This window comes from Xiphophorus couchianus, chromosome 5 (genome assembly GCF_001444195.1).
Source record: "Xiphophorus couchianus chromosome 5, X_couchianus-1.0, whole genome shotgun sequence".
NCBI lineage: Eukaryota > Metazoa > Chordata > Actinopteri > Cyprinodontiformes > Poeciliidae > Xiphophorus > Xiphophorus couchianus.
This window is the reverse complement of record NC_040232.1, coordinates 10,425,600-10,449,082: the sequence shown is the minus strand read 5'-3', so window position 1 is coordinate 10,449,082 and position 23,483 is coordinate 10,425,600. Positions and strand designations below refer to the sequence as shown.

At 37.3% G+C, this 23,483-nt stretch overlaps 1 protein-coding gene across 1 annotated transcript in view; it reads right to left on the bottom strand.

The window, feature by feature from the left end:
- Positions 1-23,483, bottom strand: part of usp43a (ubiquitin specific peptidase 43a) — a 127,489-nt gene that overhangs the window by 88,682 nt on the left and 15,324 nt on the right. Inside the window, exon 3 of the mRNA XM_028018045.1 lies at positions 21,902-22,051. Within this exon, the coding sequence (XP_027873846.1) occupies positions 21,902-22,051 (150 nt within the window). The remainder of the gene's footprint in view (positions 1-21,901; positions 22,052-23,483) is intronic.

The window sequence follows — 23,483 nt, the reverse complement described above, 5'->3', positions numbered from 1 at the left end:
ATTCAGAAAAAATGCTGCCCGCTCACTCACAAGCATCCGGGACTGAGTACTTATTAATAACTTGAATGCCACAACACTTCTCACCTCATTTCCTCATATTACTAACTTTCTTTGCCACAAAGCAGAAGGAATGATACTTATTGCTTTGGCTAAAAACAGGAAGACAAAAGAAGATCCAAATAAGATGATGATGAAGCTGATGATGTTCATTTTAATCCAACAAGGGCAAATCTGATATTTAGGAGGCAAAATTCAACTCACCTACACTCAAACCATAAGAGTCTGAGAAGATTTGCCAATAATAATAATAATAATAATAAACTGGAAACCATGGTGTAGGATACAGGCAGTCCCAGATAGCATTACATGATAGCAATAAACCATGAAATGGACAAACCCGGCCTTAATGTACTTACAAACATTAAGCAACTTCCAGCAGGCTGAGCGTGTCCAGCAATTATCCCTGCAGAAAACATGGCTGCCATTTAGTGTATGTTAAAACATCTTGGCATGAAGGTATCATCCCAGAAAATTATAATTGGCAAATGAAAAGCACAACATTCACCAATGAAAGTATTGATGCTTGTTAACAATCCATGTCAGCAGTAATATCTGAAACGCAAAATGTAACTTTTTTGGACTTGAGTGATTCAGTAATTCAGTAATTTCACACAAAACTCTTGACTCAAGAGTTTTGTTTTGAATTTTTCCTAATCCACACAGGTTCATATTTGTATATATCCCTAAATATACACATTCTGAGGGTCCACATTATATCAAAAACTCTACAAATAGCTGTTTGGAGGATAACATTAACTTGCTTATGTAGTCCCTGTGATAGATTGGTGATCTGTCCAGGGTGTATCCAGCAAAAAAAAAAATCTTAATATGACAATAAGATAATCAGCCTATTGGATGGAGTCTCCAATGCTGTTTTCACCTGGCACAAATGATCAAAACCAAAATGCTGAAGCTAATGAATGAGAAACAGAGAAGGAATTTTTTTGATTTAAGGCAAATTGCCACTCCGTGATTTAGTAATATCTAGCAGCCTTAACATGGATAGGCAAGTTTGTTTGTAAGGCCTTAAGAACCAGCGTGATGTCCTTTAGTTTCCTAGTTTTAGTGTAAACGTGAGCAGCAGCGGTTTGGATCAGTGAAAGCTGTCTGACTTTTCAGGGAGACCTGTGAAGACACTATTGCACTAATCAATGTGACTAAAGATAAATGCAGGGATGTGTTTCTCAAGATTTTGTTGAGACATTTGACTTTTTATTTAGGAAATGTCCTTTAGGTGATAGGAGACTGACTTTGTAAGTGTCTTTATGAGTTTTAAAGTTTCAGGTCAGAGTCCATTGCAATACCAAAATTCACTTGATTAAAATCCAGAAGTTTACAGACAATGGAAACTAAATAGGGCTGATTTTATCAATGATCACACCTCATTTTACGCCATCACTGCCACCACAGCCTAAAAACCACACACAATTGTACAGGACTGGTTTTCAAGAAATCTTGAAGTTTTTTTTACTTTTGCGAAGCAACATTGAGTAAAAATAGTGGGAAATGCAATTTCCTGTTTATGCTCAACGTAACTTTTTCAACCAAGACATTTCATACATAAGTCCATGGCGCTCTTTGTAAGGCCGCTGCTGGTTGTCAGTCCTCAGGTTTAACATTTTGCACCAGCCTTACAGCAGGGGCTTCATGGTGAAACTTATGTATCCATATTCCTTTCAGCATAGAAGTACATAAACATCTTCGGCAAAAAATGAGCGGAGACACATTCGTGGCAGTCTAAAGCTCTGTCTGTGAGTGTTGGCTTCTTCAGCCGGTGAACTGCAGCAACCTTGAGCAGAACCAACAGATGGAAACAATCAAGATGTCGAGATCCAACATTTTTCCTTTGAACTTGTCAAAATTGAACTCGACTAACATGCAAGTATACTTTCAGTGGTGGGGATGCTGAAGTTTACAACAAATAGTGGGACATGATGAAGGAACAAACATAAAAATATATTGTTATTGCCATGTTCAGCAGTAGTGTTAAAATTACATGTTTTCATTACATCATGCAGTCCTATTTGCTCAGTTATTTCACGGGGGGCGGGTTAATGCATGAACTTGAGCTAAAAAGTCTATTCTTGCAAGTGTGATTCCAATCTTACCTAATTATTGTTGTGTGGTGGATTTACTTCATGATTCCTTTTATTCAGAAAATTCATCTCAGAGACATATTAAAAAGGTTCTAAGTTCAAAATATATATTCTCATTCCCACTTTGCTATGAAAAATGCCAGCTTAAAAGGTCAAAAGTATTTATGTTAACCTCTAGTTAAAAGCCAATAGTTGACATACAATGATGTGTTGAAAACCCAGAACTATATAAAATATGAATTATTGATTGAGTAGGTGACAGAAGTGCATGTTTATGTTGCTATGATGTGTACGTAGCTTCTGTCTCCACAGTTTTGTCTCTGTACATTTTTGTTTTCTGAAACTGTGTACCCCAGTTTATGCTCAGTGAGCTCCTGGGAATCTGTCAGTGGAGTGGAAGTAGTCAGCTCCTGGTAGCAGCTTGATGCTGTCAGTCTCCAGCAGGATAAGCGATGATGTCTCCTGCAGAGCATGTGAATTAGACGAGCCGATGTAGACATAACTCCTGGCTGCTTAAGGAAAAGCAGTCAAATCACCCTCTTGGTATTTAGAGACGATGCAGCATCAGTAAATCTCTGGTAAAAGACAGCATGCAGTGTATGAGCAGGATTTTTAAAACAAAGGCACTCTTCCATTTGAAGTTATTAACAACCAAATACCAGATCCCAAATATGTAATTATTTGAAGGGTTGGTAATTAACTAATTGCTCTTTGCATTGATCTTGTTTTTATGAAGTAGAAATGTCTGACACAAAGAGAAACTTTAGTAGTTCCAATAAATTTTATTAGTCACTGAATGAATAAGTGGCCATAAACCATTTGTATTATGATGATTTACAGCAAGTTCTACCCCAAAGTATTGGAAACTGGAATGTTGTGGATTTTATGAAGTGGTTCAGTCATAATGATCTAAATGCACTAAAATGAAATTGTCCTCATAACATTAAACCGATATTTTATATTTTACAGAACAGGAATTCTCTCATTTAGTTGTATATTCATAACTGTTTAACCTCTCTGTGTCACTCTGTACTGTCACTGCATTAATAATTAGTTCTTATTTAAGATAACTGTTAGCAGCATAGTGATGCAATTAGGTTTACTGGTTTATCTTGAACATATATTACGTTTTTTATCCTCACCTAATTTCTAAGTGTTTGTTACGCTTTTTAAAAAAATGTAAGTTTATATAAACAAACTGTTTTTTTAAAGAATCTCTTTCCAGTGTTAACCAGTTTGCTTGAAAACGTTTCACATCTCATCAGAAAAGCTTCTTGAGTTCTGATCATTAGCTACATTTTGAACTAAACATGATCAGATCCATTTTTTCGTAAGAACTAATAAATATCTCTTTATCTTAACGTCAAAAGGAAGCTATGTTAGTAGTAGTTACCAACTGTAGGTTTAACATCTTGACTCTGGCTGTGTTCTTTGTGAAACAGATTTTATTTTCACAACAAAGCAATTGTGTTTTTTCTACACCTCTATTATAAATCACAGAGTTTTATGCATTCAAAGTAGGAAGTCAGGGGGCGTGCTGTGGTGGCGCAGGGGGTTAGCACGCCCCACGTTTGGAGGCCTTAGTCCTCGACGCGGACGTCGCGGGTTCGACTCCCGGTCCCGACGACCTTTACCGCATGTCCTCCCCCCTCTCCTCACCCTCCTTCCTGTCTGCCTACTGTACAAAAAATACGAGCCACTAGCGCCGCAAAAACTCTTCGGAGAAAAAAAAAACCAAAAAAGTAGGAAGTCAGTAGTATTAGGGAATATTTTGGGTAAATTTTAAAGTCCTTTGTATCCCAGAGATAATCTACTGATTGACAGGACTGTTTGAAGCACATATGCTTCCCCTCCCCAACCTGTTGCCTGATGGCTGGCATAAAGCTGCCTCACTTTACTCTTACTTGTAAGAAAAATAAATTTGCCAATTTAAAATCTCTATGGTAACAAAAAACTTGATCTAATAGTGTGAAAGTTGTGGGACCACCACATATTAATTATGGTAGCATTGTTTCCCAGCAGACTAACACCCTCAACACACAGCTTGTTCGTTGTTCGCTTGCTACCAAATTTGGAAAATTTAAGAAAATTATAATATGTCTATGCTTAGTTTTACGCATCAGAATCCCAATAGCTAATTGTAATATTGTTGCTTCACAGAACTAACTCGGCACCCTTAAATCACTTGAGGTTGAATAAGGGAGAGGAAACAAATGGAGAAACAACAGAGCGAAGTCCAGACTTACTCAGAGAGAGATAAGGGAAAGCATTCCAGAGGAGGGGAGGAATGAAAGAAATGCTGTCCGCGCAGTAAACCAGCTGAGTCACCTTTATTCTTTCAACTGGGGGCAGCTGCTAATTCGGCCCATTCAGACCTGGCTTATAGAAACAAGGCGAGCTGGGAGATAACGGTGGAAACCCCACATGCACACCCAGCCCTGCTCCTCTGCCCTCTTCCACTCATCAGCTTTCTCTCCTCTTTGTTTCATTAACTTGTGCCGCTTCATGTGTCTTTCTCCTGACAAACTGATGAAACTTTATTCACGGTTTCTCATTCTTTTGTTGCCAAAATGCAGCTTCAAAGCATCTTTCTCTGATCTCAGAACTGCTCCCTCAGGGCGCTACGTGCACCCACTTCATTTTAAACGGTGCCAAGTGCAGCCGGCCAGCCTCGTCACTCTGTGGCTGTTACTATGGCGATGCTGGCGAGCCTAAACAGAAGCAGCACAGAAAAATAAGCAGCCTCGGACAAGAGCTAGAGGCAGAGATCCGACGGCCAAATCTGGTTTGGCTGGAGTCATCTCTCTTTCCCTTTCTCTCCCATGTGTTTAATCTGCATGCTGGAGGTGTTTATTCCTCAGCAAATATTGATTTAGAGAAATAAAGGAGTTGATGTCACACGTTTAGAAAGAAAGGGGGAGAATTTATCACTTCTACAGAGGATAGGCCCTGTATGGCTGTTTGTACTCTCTTAGGAAGCAGGGGAGCATGACGATCATCGCTGCCAGAAGCGTTGGACCCATCAGAAAAGAAGCAGCACAGCTGATTGGTGCCTGGCATCCGGCAAAAGATTGAGAGAGATCATGTGCAAAAGAAGAAACTGAGAAAATTCTAAATTTAAACTAGCAAAAATCCCCCACTAGGAGAAATAACATTTGGCCATTGACAATTTATACTCACTTGAACCATAGCTGAAGATTTTTGCTGTATGTTTAAAGTCTCTATATAAGAAATGGAAACTTACAATTAAGGTTTCATATACTCATTTATGCAAACGTAAATTTTGGGAGTTTAACTGATTTATTGAAAATGTTCCTCTGGGGGTTGGACTATAAGAAAAAAAATACAATTTTAATTATTTTTAGCTTAAAGTCATTGAGGATCTTCTGTAATCCACAAAGGGTCTAAGTTATGGATTCAGGCTCAAATATATAAATTCACCACTTATATTTGCTTTAATGTCTTGGTCACCATGAACTGTAACAGTTTCAAACCAGATCACTCTTTTTGGAAGAATTCATAGGGTTCATGTAACCTGGGTGGTTTTAGTTAAGAGCTGCACAATCTAAAGCATTGCAGCTGTCATCGCAACATCACTGTGCAACATCGCCAAAGCAAAGGACTGCTTGGACACTATATTTGGTAGGTTATAATGATCCAGGTGATATGATTTCAAACTCAAGCAAGTTAAAATACTTGTCCATTTGGATGCATCTGGCCCACATATGATACAGATCTTAGTGATAAAAATGGTAAACAATCGGAAGCTCTAGTGATAATGAAAAACAGAAAGAATTGAGGAAAATGTGGTTGAAGCTCATTCACCGCCACAATATGAAAATATATCACAATTTTATATTCCCTAATATTGTGCAACCGCAGTGGCTTCCTGGCACTGAGCTTGCATTTCAGCATATATGTTTAGTGGAGTAGAGGTGTGGATTTCAGTGTTATCCACTCCAAACTATCTTTAGGATCATTATCCTGGTGGAACATCTGTACTTTGTCCAAAACGTCCAGGAATTTGAAAGTCGTCTTCCTCCACCATTTAATCTGTTCTTGCAATGCACCAGTACAACAGGCAGCAAAATAGTCCATCGGTATGATTATGCGGACACCAAGCCTAACAACTGCTACACCGCAATTAGGTTTGATAACTTTATTGTTTCATTGAAGTCATAAAAGTCATAAATTTCTTCCCAAAAATTGAAAGGTCAGAAACCAGAACATAAATAAACTCTGATAGATTAAACACCACAGAGCAAGCCATAATAGAAGACTCAGATCTAAATTTTAACAAGCATATGAAGTCTATTAATAACCAGATGGCTACTTTAACATTTTGTGTCCAACAGGAAACAGAAAAAAAAGCTTACTTTCATTTGCAACAACTTAGATTAGTGTAATGGTATCTATTCAGGTCTCCATAAAACAATGAAGGAACAGCTTCCACTCATCCAAAGTGCCCAAAATCAGAAAAATGGATCACATTACACCAGTCTTTAAATCATTGCAGTGAATCAGTGTTTGCAAAAGGACTGCAGCTTAGCCATAAAGGTCACACAGTGCTTTATCATTTCTATCATGTCTTAATTTTGTTTTTCTGCTGTTATCTGATGCTTTGCTCATGTTTTGATGCAGTTGTTGTATTTTATCTCCTGCCCTTCATTGTTTGCAAAGCACTTTGTATTGCATTACTCATATACACAAAGTAAGCCAAAGAAATCTGCATTCCTTCACCTTGAGTCTTCTAATCATTTGTTTTGTCATTGAGCCTTATAACTGAATCCTTACTTTGTCTTTAAAAAAAAAACAAAAAAACATTTCTCTATGAGAAATTTGATCCCTCTATGAGGGAAGCTCCAAACTCCAGTCAAGCTAGAGAATAGATTGTGCAGCAGAGATTTTTTTTTTTTCATATTTGGCATGCACTCAGTCCAACTTGATGCTAAAAAGGTCTTTTCCACGCCTTCTAGTTGATCTGGAGCCTTTGTGGTCCTGGGTTGTTAGGGTTGTTCAATTAAGTTTAAGCCACTTTATATAAGTGGGCTTGGGTCAGACATTTAAGACTTGGACATGAAAAGACAATTAAATTTATTCATACCCCTGGAAAATTAAAGTAATTTTACCAATATGTTTCTTCTGACAAGAAATAATAAATCTCCTGGTAGGGGGTTTAGAGTGATGGCAGATGTAAATATCTGGCGCTCCTCAACAAAGTAATCAAAATGCCAGTGGAAAAATGCAAAAAGCTGCCCAGTGGTTCTAAAAATGTTTGATTGCTATAAAGTTTCCCGCTGATTACTGAGAAGGGTATACTTTCTTTTTTTAAGCTAGCGCATTGTCTTTTAAGAGACGGCCATCTCATTTCCTATTAGAAACAAACTTCCTGGTTGAATCAACTGAACCTAAATCAGAGGTTTGAATCAGTTGGGGCTCAAAAAGAATAAAATTTCAAATTAACCAATTTATATTGGTGTATATTTTAGATGTCTGGTGCATCTAAAATAAAAGTGTACAGATGAACTCTACCAAGCTTTCAGCATGCCTTCCATTCAAGCTTTAACAGCTTTCGATATAATGATTCACTGGTAAGATCAAAACATACATTATGTATGTATCCTTCTTTAATTTGATGGTTTTTATTTTATGGAGTTCATTAGCATCCATGTGAAAACAGGCTTTTTAAAAATGTTTCCCTCACACTACAGTGAGAAATTATACTACTGTTAGTGTCTAAAGGGGCTTTTAGTTTGAGCCACACGTCTGGGTCAATTTTCTAAAATCCTTTATCCCGCTGAAAAATCTGTCACACTGGCACATTAGCACTTAAGCTGTAGTAAAACCTTAAAAAAAAAAAAAACTATGAGCACCAACAGAGGTAGACACACAAAATGCAGCAGAGGAGTAAATACTATAGATATTCCCTTCTAAATATCACTTGTGCAATTCCTTTAATGGTTGCAGATCTTTGTTTGCATTGTTTTGTGATAAATGTGAAACCAGTGCAGAGACAGGTGAGAGGAACAGGTCCGACTGCATAGCAGTGACAAGTCCTGTTTGACAAGAAGACACAACCACGAGTACTGAAAGCCTGGCAGGGTGGGCGTGGAGCAGGAAACAATGAACAACCAGCCAGAGAGAGCTTTTTGTTCACCTGAAAACAACAAAAGATTTGTCCACATTTCTTTTCAGTTTTTCCCAGTGGGACCAGTTCTGAGAATAAAACACTGATCATACGGATAACAATGTGTGACGATGGCGGCTAAATCCCTCGGAGGATTTCACCCTCATTACTACTGCTGCGTTCCTGCCAGTTTTAGTGACTGTATGAGTGGCCGCTGGGAAACAAGGTGTCCTCTCTTCATTTTAATTATTGCAGTAGAGTTTTCATGATCTCATTCCAGTCTCAGTCCTGAAAGTTCGCTTTTACATCGTCCATTCAATCTACAGCGCAAAGCAAAAGTTTTAATACACTTTTTCATGTCTTGCAACGTTGCAACCACAAGTATCAAGGTATTTCATCTGACCAACACGAAACAGTGAATCCTTGTGAAGTGGATGGGAAACAATATGTGGATTTAGACACCATTATCAAATGATGTAGAAAGCTTCCCCTTTAAATGAATAAAACTTTATATATATATTTTTTTTTTTTCAAAATGGTTCAGGCTCCAACAGATTTATCACATTTTAAGTCTTGGCACAGTTACTCAGCCAGAGAATGCTAACACCACCAGCTGTATTTTATGAAGTGTCTAATCACAGCGTGTTAAAAGTCAGACCACCAATGTCTACAGACTATGGCAAGACCTGTCGCTATGTAGATGTAGTGTGTTACAATAAGTGTGCATGTTCATCTCAAAACAACATGGTTTAACTTAGTTTTTGCCACATTTTCTATGTATGGTTCATGTTAAAAAACATACATTGCTTGGAAAAAAAAAGGTTATTGTGTGTATAGTAACCTTTTGAAGTAAAGAGAAGTCAACCTTGGGGAAAGTGGGACATTCTTATTTTCAGGTTTTCTTTTGAACAATGAGGTTTTCTCTATAAAGTGGAAAACAAGTTTAAATGTTTTCAATGCAAGCGCTGTGTGTTAAAAAAAATATATAGCCAATCAGAAACTATTTTATGAAGAACTTGCCAGTCATTCATATTTAGATCTGTATTTTCTTCACTGCTGATCATTTCTGCAGCAAACTTATGCATGTAGCATATACCACAGACCTGGATTTTAATCAGTATATTTTATAAAGACTAACATCGTATTAATACCATTAATCCTTGATCTCTTTGTTTCAGGTTAGTAACCAGAAATACTCTTTGATTACTTAGACTCTGAAACTATGCTGCTTGTGTACATGTTTGAACCAAGAAATCTGCATGGAAATGACAAGACTAACAGAAAAACAACGCAAGAGGTTATAATTAATCTTTTTTAAGCACAAGGTGCCAAGTGAAAACCCCAAATTCTCATCTTTCCCGATATGTGAACACACAACACCAAAGCACTAACAAGTTGCCCAAATCACAGCCCCCCCTCTCTTGTTGCCGTGAAAGTTGCTACGAAAGCAGGAAAACTCAAAGTTGGAAATTAAAAGTGAAGATATTAAAAATGCAGTTAGTAGAAGGATAAAAGCAGCAGCTAAGAAACTACCAAAAGGAAATTATTTTCTAGAGAGACATACTGTAACAGCTGTAATGAAATTCTACATGAACATTTTATAAAATCCTAGAGACTGGATTTAGTTAGAAAGTCTGCCACATAATCTGGAACCTATTCAATGATGGTAGTGTTTTGGGTGACTGTGGTTTTGGTACAGTAAGTTCTTCTGATAAAGATCAGAAGTTCAAAAATGACTTTGTATTTTTGTGTTTTTATGATGTAAAGCACTTTGAACTGCCTTGTTGCTGAATTGTGTTATACAATTAAACTTGACTGACTTGACTGATTGATAATACTGTAGGTGACTGTCATCACAAATTCTTATTTAGAAAAGACTTCGAGTTGGCATTCCAAGTGCATGACATCAGCCTTGGTTCAATTACCAAGCATTGGAAACATTGTCAGTCTAGATATGCTGCTAAATCTGAACTTTTGTAAACCATTAATAAACTCAAATGTTAATTCTTTAAGTATGTTTATTAAAAAATTAATAACTTCAGAATCAGATTTATAAGGAAGTCAGAGAATAAATCATTTTTAAAATGGTTTCAGAATGCTTTGAATGTATGATACAATAAAAAAAAATCTCCTTCCTGTTAATGTATTCCTTCTTCAATTTAAATTAATTTCATGCTTTCAATACAGAAAGAGCTTTATGTGTGTTTCTGGACTATTTGAAGAAGAAAGTCCTTACTGAACAGCACATTAATTTGAGCATTTTGGGTGGAAATGTAAATGAACTACATGGCATTAAATTATTTAAAATTATTCCATAATCAATGTATGTATTAGGGCTGAAACGATTCCTCAAATGATTCGACTACCTCGATTATTAAAATTCCTCGAGGACAATTTATCTGCCTCGAAGCCTCGTTAATTTATGTTTTATTATTTAGCAAACCTTGTACCTGGGTAGTACTCTCACTTCCGCCTCTACGTTGTTGACGAAATCTAAGTGTTAGTAGCATACCGTCCAATTTTAAAGTTCGGCCACGGGGATTTTATTGATTGATGATAATGCCCGGGTTTTCATTGTTTTTTGGGGACCAGTAACAATCCTTAAAATGCCTGGAGCGATGCCTGGAGTACGGCAGCTTTCCTCCTCCGGGAGCTGCTGGTTCAGAGCGAACCGCGGGAAGAGCGCTACAGGAGAATTTATACAGGTAAGCAGGTAGACTGAACACGGTGGGCGGCTGAGTAGTTGATGCTTACAGTGTAAGTGTAGCATTACGGACGAACAGCACAATAAATTTCATATCATCTCAGTCACAACAAACGGGTGGCAGAGCGCCTCGTGACGGTACATATCTGGTAGATGAGTTTCTGAGTGTGACGAACGGAGGTGTCAAATCCCGTTGTTAACAAGGACACAAAAGCTATAAATGGCTGGGCAAGGCATACCTGTCAAGTCTCCTGTTGTGGCAGGGAAACTACTGTTTTCATTCCCCTTTCCCGCTGTGTTCCCGTATTAGCATTTTCCCGTAAATATTCCGTATTGCCCTCCCGGGTCTTTCGTTTTTTACTGCCCGGACTTACATTCGTCTGTCCCCCACCACACCAAGACCCCCACTCCAGGTGACATTTACCGTATTCGCAAACCCAAAGCTTGACAGGTATGAGGTAAGGTGAAGTTCATCTATTAAACTGATCGGAGTTGAACACTTGAACTAAAAGCTGGAGCATAGACATTTTTTATAAGAGTATTTGTGAGCCTGCCTCTTTATTATTGAATTTAATATAATTTCAGATTTTTGTGTAACTTTTCTTCAGGTTAACTTAGAAAGTGAGCTATTATTGTTACAGGTTAATTTTCTAAACTACGAAAAAGTTATTGTTAGGGATGCTCAAATATAAAAAATTGGACTGATGTTGATATCCAATAGTAACACTGGTGTTATGCTAGATTTACCAATATTTTATCAATTTATTTGTCCGATTACTCGATTAATCGTAAGAATAATCGACAGATTACTCGATTACTAAAATATTCATTTACAACAGCCCTAGTATGTATTCTCAGCTGATAAAATGAGGGAGCAAGTGTACACATTAAAAAAAATTTTGTTGAGTCGTCTAAAAGGAAAGCAGGAAAAATATTTAGAGACATGATGACTCCTGATCCAAGGTCAGCTGGAGGAGATAGACTTCAGCAACTAGACTAAACTCAAGAGAACAGGAACGTGTTTTGTCTGTATAGGTTCTCCTCTTATTTTGTGCGGGCAAAATGAATCTATGTAGCTGAACATAAACAACAACATCAGTGGCCTACCAGCTGTTAACAAGCTTAAGGTGCTGCATTGGTATTAGCTAGTCATCTTTTAGCTACAATTACCTGTATTGAACAGCATTACTCAACTCAGTCGGTTAGTTTGGGGGAAAAACTGTGCAAAGTTCTTTGTGTTTTGCTGCCATGATTCTGACACAGACCTGCGCAGCTCTGCACAGCAGCAGCAGGTCTCCGTCGCTGCCGCACAGGTGTAAACCCAGCGCGAGCGTCTCAGCGCTCATGTTGTGTTTAAAGGCGGCTCAGAAAAACAGGTTACGACGTGTTAACAACGGATTAAACAGTTTTAACTGCTGAAAAAAAAAAAAGTGACAGAGGACACAGATATGGGAAGTGCGGAAGCCCCTACTGTATCAAATCGATATTGGAATAACAGAGAGTTGGCCACTTTAAGGTAAAAACAGCAAACAGCTTCCAGTCCGGTAGGGGGCACGACTGAATCTGTGGGCGGGTAATGCCCGCCCATGCCGCCAGGCCTGAGTCAGGATGATGTACCTGCAGCAGCCTCACATGAAATCAATCATTGGACTAATGCTGCTCCCACTTACAGCTCTTCTTTGTGAGACTGTTTTTCCTCCTCGGGGAACATATTCAATTTTTCATAAATAAAAGATGTCCCCAAATTTATCTCAACTAGAACATTTCTTCCCCTCTCTCTATTTACATGTCTTTTTTAATTTACTTCATTAGATTCCAACAGATTAATAAGCTGTATAAAATTTACCGACTTCTGTCAAAGTGAGCCAGGAGAAATATGTCTTCACTTTTCAGTGACTTTTTCTGTAGAGCCTTGCAAGAGATGCAAAGGAATACAAAAGAAGCCAGCAGAGGTGGTTTCATCTGAATAACTCACAGCATCCACCAGAGAATTCACATTTTGTCTCTGTAGAAGAAATCTGTTCAAGGGAGCAGGTGAGGATGAAGAGGCCATAGATAAGATGTAAGGATATACAATCTTGAATGAAGAGTTTCATAATTCACTATGTCTTATCCTTTTATGACGTAAGGAAATACATATACAGATGTCTTAATTCCAACAACGCACAAGACTTGTATGTACTTAAAAAGCCCACATGTGACAGACCTTGTATATTTTCCATACAGATAGTATTATGTAAAGCTACTTTTTCTTTTTTAAATGACATTCAAACCTCTCAGAATATTGTATAAGAGTTCCTGTAAAGCGTTGTCCTTCCAATATCTTAGTCAAAATGGATTTATCTTTAAATACAGCCATATTTAATACATTAGAATGAGGCTCATCTGTCATATGTATCTTCTGAAAATACCATTTAATCATGTTTTAAACATACTTTTTATTAAAACTACATTTCTGTTTTTAAAATGTTTATTAATGAGATGTAATACTCAGATATTAAAAGGTTTCAATTAGCTATAAGCAGAAAATCCTCATAATTAATGGAAATAATGGCTTAAAAACATAGAGCTGTGTGTAATTAAGCTATATAATGTGTTTCACTTGGTGAACCAAGTCACTAAAATTAATAAAAATTTCAAAAATATTATAAGCAATTCAATATGGCTGTATAAGATGTGGGAAAAGCATTAAAATATATTTTTCTACTCATCAGCCATGAGTGACCGTTAATTATTCAAATTAAGAGCAGAGGAGTGCCGTGACAGTAATATTTGTGATTACCGTAGTTTTATTAATGTTTTAAAACAAAGATAGTGATTAAGACATTTTAACTACATTTTGCTGCTTTTTAGCTAGTTGTGCTAAAAACAGCAGTATCTGTGTGTACTTCCAAGAAAATCCTTACCCTAATACAAATTTCCATACATGCCACCATTTCTAAATCCAAGATGCTCCATCCAAGAATATAGAGAAGCAACTTCACTGTAATATGTTCACCTGACATTAAGTATCTTACTGATACTGAAAATATCAAAATCTGATTCTTCTCCCCACAGTAGCAACTTTTACACCAAAAAGATCTGGCAGTGCATCCAGGGAGCTCATAGTGTGGTGCCCTGAAGACTCAAAAATGAAAAACTTCACAATCGACTTAGACTTGTGACATAAAGATTTAGACTCGACTCCAAAAGATTTGAGTCAGAGCTTGGAAAAACTGATTTGTAAACAGCAGGTAGAGTGAACAAAAACCTTAAATTTTATATTGAACTTCACTTCTAACATTAAATATTTTAACTCCCTTTGCAGCATAACTTTTTTTGGAAAATATTTTAAAACGCCTTCTCTGGAACTCTCACGCTGCACTTCAATCAGAAAAACCCAGGACCCTGAAAATGTCACTTCCTCAGGTTGCTGAGTGTGGGGTCCCGGCAGAGACAGGGGTTACTCTGCTTTGATCTTACCTGTGTCAGAGGAGAGAAATAGAAAATGCTAAGCACTGAAGGCGGAGAGTGACCAGATGGTAACCGTAGACTTCACCTCAATTTCACACAAACTGCTAACACCGATGGAATTTCAAATTCCTTTCTGCATCAAGTCCTTTTAGACCACAGTTGACAAAATAAATAAATAAATAAATAAAATAAAATAATTCTAATAAAAAAAAAATGCCATCTGAAAAAAATACAAAGGGTTAATGGTTCACATCTAATCCAAACGTGTCCGCCTGTTGCTCTCGCATAGGATTCATAATAGGACCCTGACGAAGCCCAGGTGAGTCAACAGCCCTCAGGCAAACTCAATGACTGAAGTCCCAGACGACCCCACAGGAGGTTAAATTGCTGAGACACTCCATCAGACAGAAAGAGCTAAAACTGCCTTTTAGTCCAGAGCGCATGAAGAATCTCTTCTCACCTCTGGTAAGAATCTTCAGTTGAAAAAAGAAAGGAAGTTGTGACAAATCAAGCTGAATAAGTTGGGACAAATTCCAGGACATACGATAATAACTCCAATCATCAAAGAATAATCCTTTACAGTGTCATCTGACTCCAGCATTGCTGACTCCCTGCATCATATACAACAGGAAATTACAATAATATAAGATTAGATAGTCTATGACGGAGGCTGTTGATCAACACATCGGATCATGGATCTGTCATCCTCCAATTTTTGCCCCACCTTCCAACCGACTCATTGCATTCACCAACGTTTTCTTTCAACTCCCAGAAGAACTTGCGGTAAAAGCTCACAGAGATGCATCAACCTTTGGGTCCCAGAGTTTTCCCTTTCAACTCTCCAAACTCAACTCACTTCAACTTTTAAAAATCAAAAAGTACTTATTTGTTTAATTGGCACTGCTGTCTCATTAGCAAATAATCCATCCTCCTACTGCCAGTAGGGTAAGAAAGATGCAATTTATAATGTGCTTGCTCTGGAATGCACTTATAAAAATGCCTGTGGTGAACACCATGCACTCACTGAATTAGGCAGTTTTCTCACCAGGCAAATCAGAGCAGTTAAGAAATCGTCTTCTCGTTTCAGAAGTGCAGAGACCTGGGGGGGTAATGTAATACACCGGTTATGAGACCTTTAATATTATCTAATCAGCCTTGTCTCCCAGGCAGCACTAGTTCTGTTCAACTGCAATCTAGCAGGTCAAGAGGAAAAAAGTTCCTTAACTAGTAAGCAAAGCTATTTTAATGAGCAAGGCAGACGTTGCAAAAAGAATAATTTTTTCCCATGTATTCAAAGAAACTCTTGGTCCATAAAAGGTCACTGTGCCGAGCACCATGACTTCCCAATGAAACGGGTTTAGTGAGCACCGATTTAAGGGAGGATTAACATTACTGAACTGCCTTTCCCATGTGCTCACATTCATGTGTTATGCAATGCTACTCAATATAAGCTGATGGTCTGGTCACCATGAATGTAGAATTAAAAAACTAGTTCATGAATTCAGGAAAGGTAGGAAGCGGATAAACAGTTCCAGTCTTATTGAGAGAGGATAAGTTTCCTGAGGAATTCTTTGGCTATAAATCCAGATTCTATGGATCCAGAGGCTAAAACTAACAGCTAGACTGAGAATCATTTAAGTGGTCAGCATGATTACTTTTTCACAATTTGATTTCCAAACATTTATCTGGCAAATTTGATGGTTCACCTCCATCTTTACAGTGTACAACAATTACTTAGACAATTCATAACTCAGATTTAGAAACTTGCAAGTCACCTGAAATTAAAATTTACTTGATGCACACCAACAATTTGACCCTTTGAAAAAGATTAACAATTTTTTTCACAGGTGCAGTAGCTGTCTTCAGACACTGTTGGGAATGAAATGAGAAGCCCCTCGCTGCGTCAGTTCGAGTTAAATAACTTGCTGCCAGCTAAAACATAATCATCTATGCAGTAATTACCCAATGGGAGATCCTTACTCATTTGTTTTATTACATCAAGGTGGTGAATTTTGTTTGGGGATGAAAGGCTGTATGTTTTCAGCACAAATGGTAAAGGTAAAGAAGTTCCACTCTTTGTCCAGTAGGAACTCCAAATCGGCTGCTTGCAACAACCTGAGCACTGCCTGCAACATGTTTGCATTAGCAGCTGAGCAGACAGCAATGCAGAATCAGAACCTCAGTGATTTTCCTCATGACACAGCCTGACGATGTTATGACATTTTCGCCGGACTCATTTCTATTCCAATCATGAGTTATTCTTTGTATGGATGTTGAAATTTATTGGGAAACTGGCCGAACAAGCTCCTTCAGAAGCAAGTACAAATGTATGTGTGTTCGTTTCATTTCATTTCATTGCTCGTTTTCAACTGATTTTCAGGACATATGACAATAATACAAACCATGTTTTGCTGCACAGCAAAAGTACTCCTATAGAGCTGGTTGGCAAACATTTTGCCAACTCAATTATTGCGTGAGACAGACGGAACAGCTGACATATGTTAATGCACTGCCACACGTGTGCACATTCCTCTGTGAACGCCAGTTTCATTTTATCCAAATGTTGACATTTGGATAAAATGTCAACATCTAGATGATTTCTCTGGCAGTTTTGTAACTGTAAATGATCAAATTTCAGAGTAATTTCCAAGAAAACGCCTGGGATCAACACGTGTGGGCATGCTTGTGAACATTAGTGCGCACTGTCACTGACTTGTGACAAGCCTGTGTTGTGTCATGTCTCATGCTGGCAGAGATTTTAGTCTCCTTGCCAGCTTGAACATGAAAAGCGGTTTAGAGAATGGATGGGTGGATTTATTGATTTATTTGGATTTCCATTAGCTAGATTTAAAGAAACAGGCAGCCTTTGTGAGTCACTTTCCCTGTAATATGTGAAAAAATGGAGAAAGGAAAACAAATTAGGCGTAATATGACAGGAACATACAAGACAAGTTACAGCCTCCAAAGTGATGATGGGTTTAAATTTATCTGACAGGGTGTTCTCAAAAAACAGTGATTATAAAGCTAGCATTTAATACAAATGCTTGTTTAGATGATAGACATGTGGCCTTGATATTACTTAGTATGCCAGCAAATCAGCTTGTTATATAAGCTTATGCAAATGTATCTCTTGTCCTTGGAGTCCAGATGCCTTCTCTGTTAGTTTTTATTGCACTGGACATCAGCTACAGCGTAAAATACTAAAATAAAAATGAGAAACTGGCTGGTGACCAGAAACTGACATCTTTCTCCAGTCCGTGAACCAAACATACTTTAAAATTTGTCTTAATAGGGTATGTCAAACAACAACAAGCGTTAGTATAGAAGTTATTGAGTAATGAAGATAAAATGTTAGCTACTGTACTTCCAGTATTAGCTAGGGTGTTAAATATGGATATGCATTAATCATGATTGTTAATCCTGACTTTTTGTATGATTTTACTGGCCAATACTGATTTAACTTGATCTTCTCTTGAAGTTCTATAATAAAATGATATTAGAACAAAATATTTATGCCACCTGCGTGAGAGCAAAATGGTTGAAAGCATCGTTTTACTTATGATTCCAAATAAAAAATGTAATTGATACAGCGTTTCCATTTAAAAAAAAAAAAAAGCCTGTATACTCTGATAAAGTACAGCAAGTCTCCATGTGTGTTTCAGTGTAGATCTTTACTGTACTCTTAGTGCACAAACGGGGAATTTCACAACAGGAAGGATCTGGTCAAGTGTTTCATATTTCACTCACTGGCATGAATTTTCAAACAAGATAAAGCAAACCTGGATAAACTTCTGCAGGAATGCTTTCAATGCAACATCTAAATAACTGAGGACAGTGCATTGACAAGCTGCTACTTGCTATTTTCTGGTGAAAGTAAAAAAATAAAAATACAACTTTTCAAGACTGCCAGGTCCTGCTGTACTCTGGAATCCATTTTTATTTCAGTTTAATGTTTATTTTGGTATATTTTACAGCACTGCTGTTCACACATAAGATGAAATGGAAAGAAAAATCCAACCTTAACCTTTGGAAAAGAGTGGCCAGTATTCATTTTAAGTGCCCATATTGTTTTGAACAAAGCATACTTGTAGATTACCAGAGAAAATTATGCACAAATTATGACTGCAACAATGAGAACAATAATCATTTGCTGACCTAATCTCAACTTCCCCGAGCTGCATTATTGTAGATTCAAGGCTGTAACACTCCCTTTCTCACTGCCAAGTAATTTTACTTTATCATTTGTCGTCCTTGTTCTCCAACATGCTCCTATTTTTATCTGGCAAAAACCATTTCAGTCTTATCTTTTAAAAACATGTAACTGTGAGTAGTCATGGAAGTGGAGGCTAAAGAATGAAAGATGTAACACTTGAAAAAACAGCCCAAGAACAAAGGAGAAAAACGAAAATCTATTAATAAAAATATCAGGCTGACATTTCATGATTAAATATATGCTTAATTGTGAAGTGTGAGATTCATTCTGTGTAACAATTATTTTGTAAATGTCAGGAAGTATTATTTATTGTTGTTGTTTTTTTTAGTTGAAAAACAGACTTGCTTTGAGGAGAGGGGAAATCTCAACAGCTGAACTTTTAAGACGTTTTCAGGGACAACTTGTGCAGTAGATTATTCACATATCAAAACAAGTCTAAAGAGAATTAAACATGTCTTATTGTCATATTTCAGAGTCTTATTTAGAGATGTCTAAATAACAACTTTGGCTTTATCCAGGGATTGGCTATACCCATTTTATCGTTAACTAGATGATAATACACCAAACCTCCATTCAGTTCTTCACTAGCCACTCTCTGAAGTTTTGATTCACAATGAAATCTAACCATTTTCACAAATTAAAACAAATTGTTTTTCATTGTGGCATCAAGAACAAAAAATAGTTTCTTTTGATTGAAGTATAGAAGAAGAGCAGTTTTAAGAATGTTCTTCTTAAAACTGAAGAACATTCTGAACCGGGATTGTAATCAACAACCCAAAGCTGCATCACTGTCACATCCTCATATGAATACCACATCCATTTTCAGTCCAATTGGCTCTGATTGCAGTACAATCTAAACCACAAATATCTTTTTTTTTTCCCAGTCAACTCATCATAGTAAGGTCTACTGGACTGCGCTGACAACACTCTTCTGTGTGGACGTTTTTACTGGATGAAGAAGACTGAATGTTAGCCATTTAAAAAAAAGAAAAGGTAGATACATTTGCAAATTGTAACTACAAATGGTCAGGACTGTAAAACAACAGAACCATGAGTCTAACACTGTGCAGAAACTGACTGAAATATTGTATACATACAAGTTCACTTTGACACATAAACAAGGGGAAGAGAAAAAAAAATCTATTTGTCAGTGCATTAAGATGGAGACATAGCCTATTCTGAATTGATTACTTCATTATTTTAATGTTAATCAACTAAATGCACCCTCTGTCCTTCTGTGTCCTCTTTTTGAAGAAGCTGATTGATGGGTGGCTCAGCAGTGACTCTTAAACACCAACTGTACTCATTTATTTATTCACAAGTCACAGAACACTGGGAAGATATTTAATACATGTAATCACACAGTGGAGGTTTGTCACAGTGGGTGCCGATCACAGCAGGTTGCCACATCCAGTAAATCTGATTGTGATACAAACAATAATCACAAAATCAATCCAATTAAGAAGTTAATTAGGAGATCCAGGTCATGACAACAGAATGCTTCATCAAATTCCTCTAGGAATTACTTTTAGTATTTTTAGTCCTGAGAAAACCATGAGATCAGTGGATAAAGACGAATCTGTAAAGAAGAACCTATACCAACTCTGATTAAATTAATATCAAATTTTCATCATCTTAATCATGTCATGTCTGCCCTTCACTTCCATCCTCTGCACAGCATATCCAATCCTGGCTACACTCCAACAGCACAGATCCAAGGTGAGCACTCACACACCCAGAGATGGAGCAGACGCTTCCCACTTTCCCAGCTGCTTCTTTTACATCTCAACAATAAAACAAACTGCTGAACACAAAGATTTGGATCAGACCCGGCAGCCTCATCTGAACAGCAGGCTAAAGAGTCCTAATCTCTGATTTTCATAGACATAGCACCAACTGCACACAAGCTGACATTTTTGTAGTTGTTTTTTTTTAATTATTATTTCTCTGACCAAAATAAAAACAAAAATCTTGTCCTTTTAAAGGATTCCTAAAAGATAGATCTTCACATGGTTCTTTACAGAACATTTTTAATTACAATTACAAATATATTAGAATACCAGATGCATTTAGAGGATAAGAAAAGAGAAAAAAGAATAAGAAAGTAACAAAAGATAAAACTGCGAAGAAGAATGTTTGACCAGTGTTAAAGGATATGCAATTCATTTTTGGTGGTGGCAGCACTATGCTGTGTGGATGTCTTTTTCTCAGTATGGACAGTCAAACTGACTTAGTGTTGATGGAAATATGGATGGAGCTAAATACAGAACAATCCTAGAAGAAAACCTGTTAGTTTTCTGAAAGGTTGATAACCTTTCAGCAGGATATCAACCCTTAAATGTCTCAGATGAAAGCATTTTCGTGTATAAGAATAGCCCAGTCAAAGTCCATATGCAATTTCAATTGAAAATGTGAGGCAAGATTAGACTGAATGTGAATAAACGTAGGCCTTTTTGAAAAGACGACAGAAATGCCAGGAGTGAATGTCCAAAGCTATTAAAGATGTTTTCTAAAAGACATACTGTAAATCAAAATATGTCTTTATACAAAAATATATATATATATACTTTTCCTGTATATAGGGAATTAAAAAAGAAAGAATCACTAGAAAATATGTCAGTGTAGCACATATTATATACAAAATCACAGGATTCATTGTTTAAGTTTTCCAAGTATGATTACTGCAGCAAAAGGTAGTTCCACAAAATATTGATTCAATATGGCTGAATACAGTTGCATTCCACAATTTTCAGAATTTCAGTTAGTAAGCATTTGAAAACTTTATATTTATTTCTTCCACTTAAGAATTATGAAGTGCTTTGTGTTGGTCCATGATTTAGAGTCACAAACTCTGGTGGAGTTTGTTGTAATACAACAAAGTGGAAAAAACCTCAAAGGATTTGAATACTTTTACAAGTCGAGCTGCAGAGCAGAAGATATCTGTCCTTGTTGTCTCGTAAAACATCTGTGCAGTGTGGAAAAACGAGACACTCAACATATCAGCTAGATCCTTCAGAATTTCAGGTTTTTATAGTTTCCACCAAACATTTCAAAGGAAACCTGGCGAGCTAGAAAACATGAGGGACAGCTGAGATTTTTTAAATTAGTTTAGTGGGAATTTTCAAAGGAAATATATTGTAAAAAAGTAAGTAAGTCTTTGTGTGAATCGTATCACAGCAGGTTTTTTATCATCTTAAACATACTCAACATTTAAAGTCAGGCAGGTAAACAGAGCAGTGTGAACTCACCTTACTGCTGGCTTTGGTCTTGCTGCTGCTGTTGTTGTCAGGAGTTGGATTGGCATCTTCATGAACTCTGTCCAGCAGCCAGAGGAGAAACTCAAGTGCATCATGCTGAGAGTTTCCCCGAAACTGAGAGGCGTATTTTGACACTATGCTCTGAAAAAGAAGAAAACGTCAAAATTAACACCTAATTGTTAGAGTAACACACACATCTTCCCTGGCAAAAGTATCTGAAATAGTCCCAGAGCGAAGCAATTGTCTGTTTTGACTACACAACACAAGCTGGATTTTCTAACCAGTTTTTACTGTAGGGCTGTACTCTAAAACCACCAATGCTTTTGTGAAGCAGTATTTTCTGGGTTAAAATCTCTACTATATTATTTATATTGAGCTGTGTTTAAAAATAAATATTACAAACATTATTTTGCATTCATTGTCGTTTATCCAAGACTGACTTCAAGGAGAAAAAAACCCAGACTCTCTCTAGAGAAACTCTTCAGCTCCTGCTGAGCTATCTCAATGCATTTATAGGCCAGGAAGGCAAATATAGTTCTGGGTCTGCTCTGGTGTCTCCCCCCCTGAGGAACAAGCCTGGGAAACTTCCGGTATCCAGGTTTGTTTATATCAGAGGCATAGACTCATGTGAGAATCACCTCAATTAGCTCCTTTCTAAGCAAATAGTAGCAATGATCCACTGGATGAGGAAGCTTCCAGCTACCCTACAGAGAGGTGGTTCCCAACTTCTGCATGTTTTACTTCATGTTTAACTTTAGTTCAATAAAAGCCTATTAATCACCCATCATTGTGTGTTGAAGCAGGGTATCTGCAAGTTTCAGCAAGTCAAATTACAGACATAGAATTTTACAAATACATGTGATGGTTGAGTGATTCTGTTGTATTACAATCAAGCATAGCAAAAACTGACATTTTCTGGGGTCAGTTTGAAGCTCTTGGCAGCCGCTTTGTCTTTCTCAATAGTTTTAACCCCCATAGTGCCAAACTTAACTTTCTTAGCATAGAATGACCCTAGCCTTGTATGTATTGGCAACAGAAGTAAGCCAGTGGTGAAAACTAGCCAACCGGTGATAAATCTTCTTTTCTAGGATTTGTCTCTCCCTATCAATAAATTTTATACCAGACGTGCACAATGATTCCACAATCGCTAACTGTTCTCCAGCCAAGTGGCCAGTGAAATTCATGCATGTGAAATTTTGCACATGTGCACAACACAAACAAGCTAGCTTGTGCTGGAACACAACAAAGCTGAAAAATGTTGTCGCCATCGCCTCCAGCGTGTTGGGTTTCTCCCCAAGTGACGATGACTTCGGCCCTTTGCTTTTGTTTATCACACTCCATGTGTGATAGATGCAAAAAGCTAGTCAGCTAGCAAGGGTGTTAGCAACTAGTTAGTAACAAAATGCAATGAAGATGTCTGAGCGCAACTCAAACTTTTGCCTGACAAAAGTTCCGCAAGAAAAAAATTAAGTATGTATGAGATTAAATAGGATAAGTTGCTGAAGAAAAGGGTATAAGTTCTGGACTGGTTTGCCTAAAGTCTTGAACTTTCCCCATGAGTGACTGTTATGAC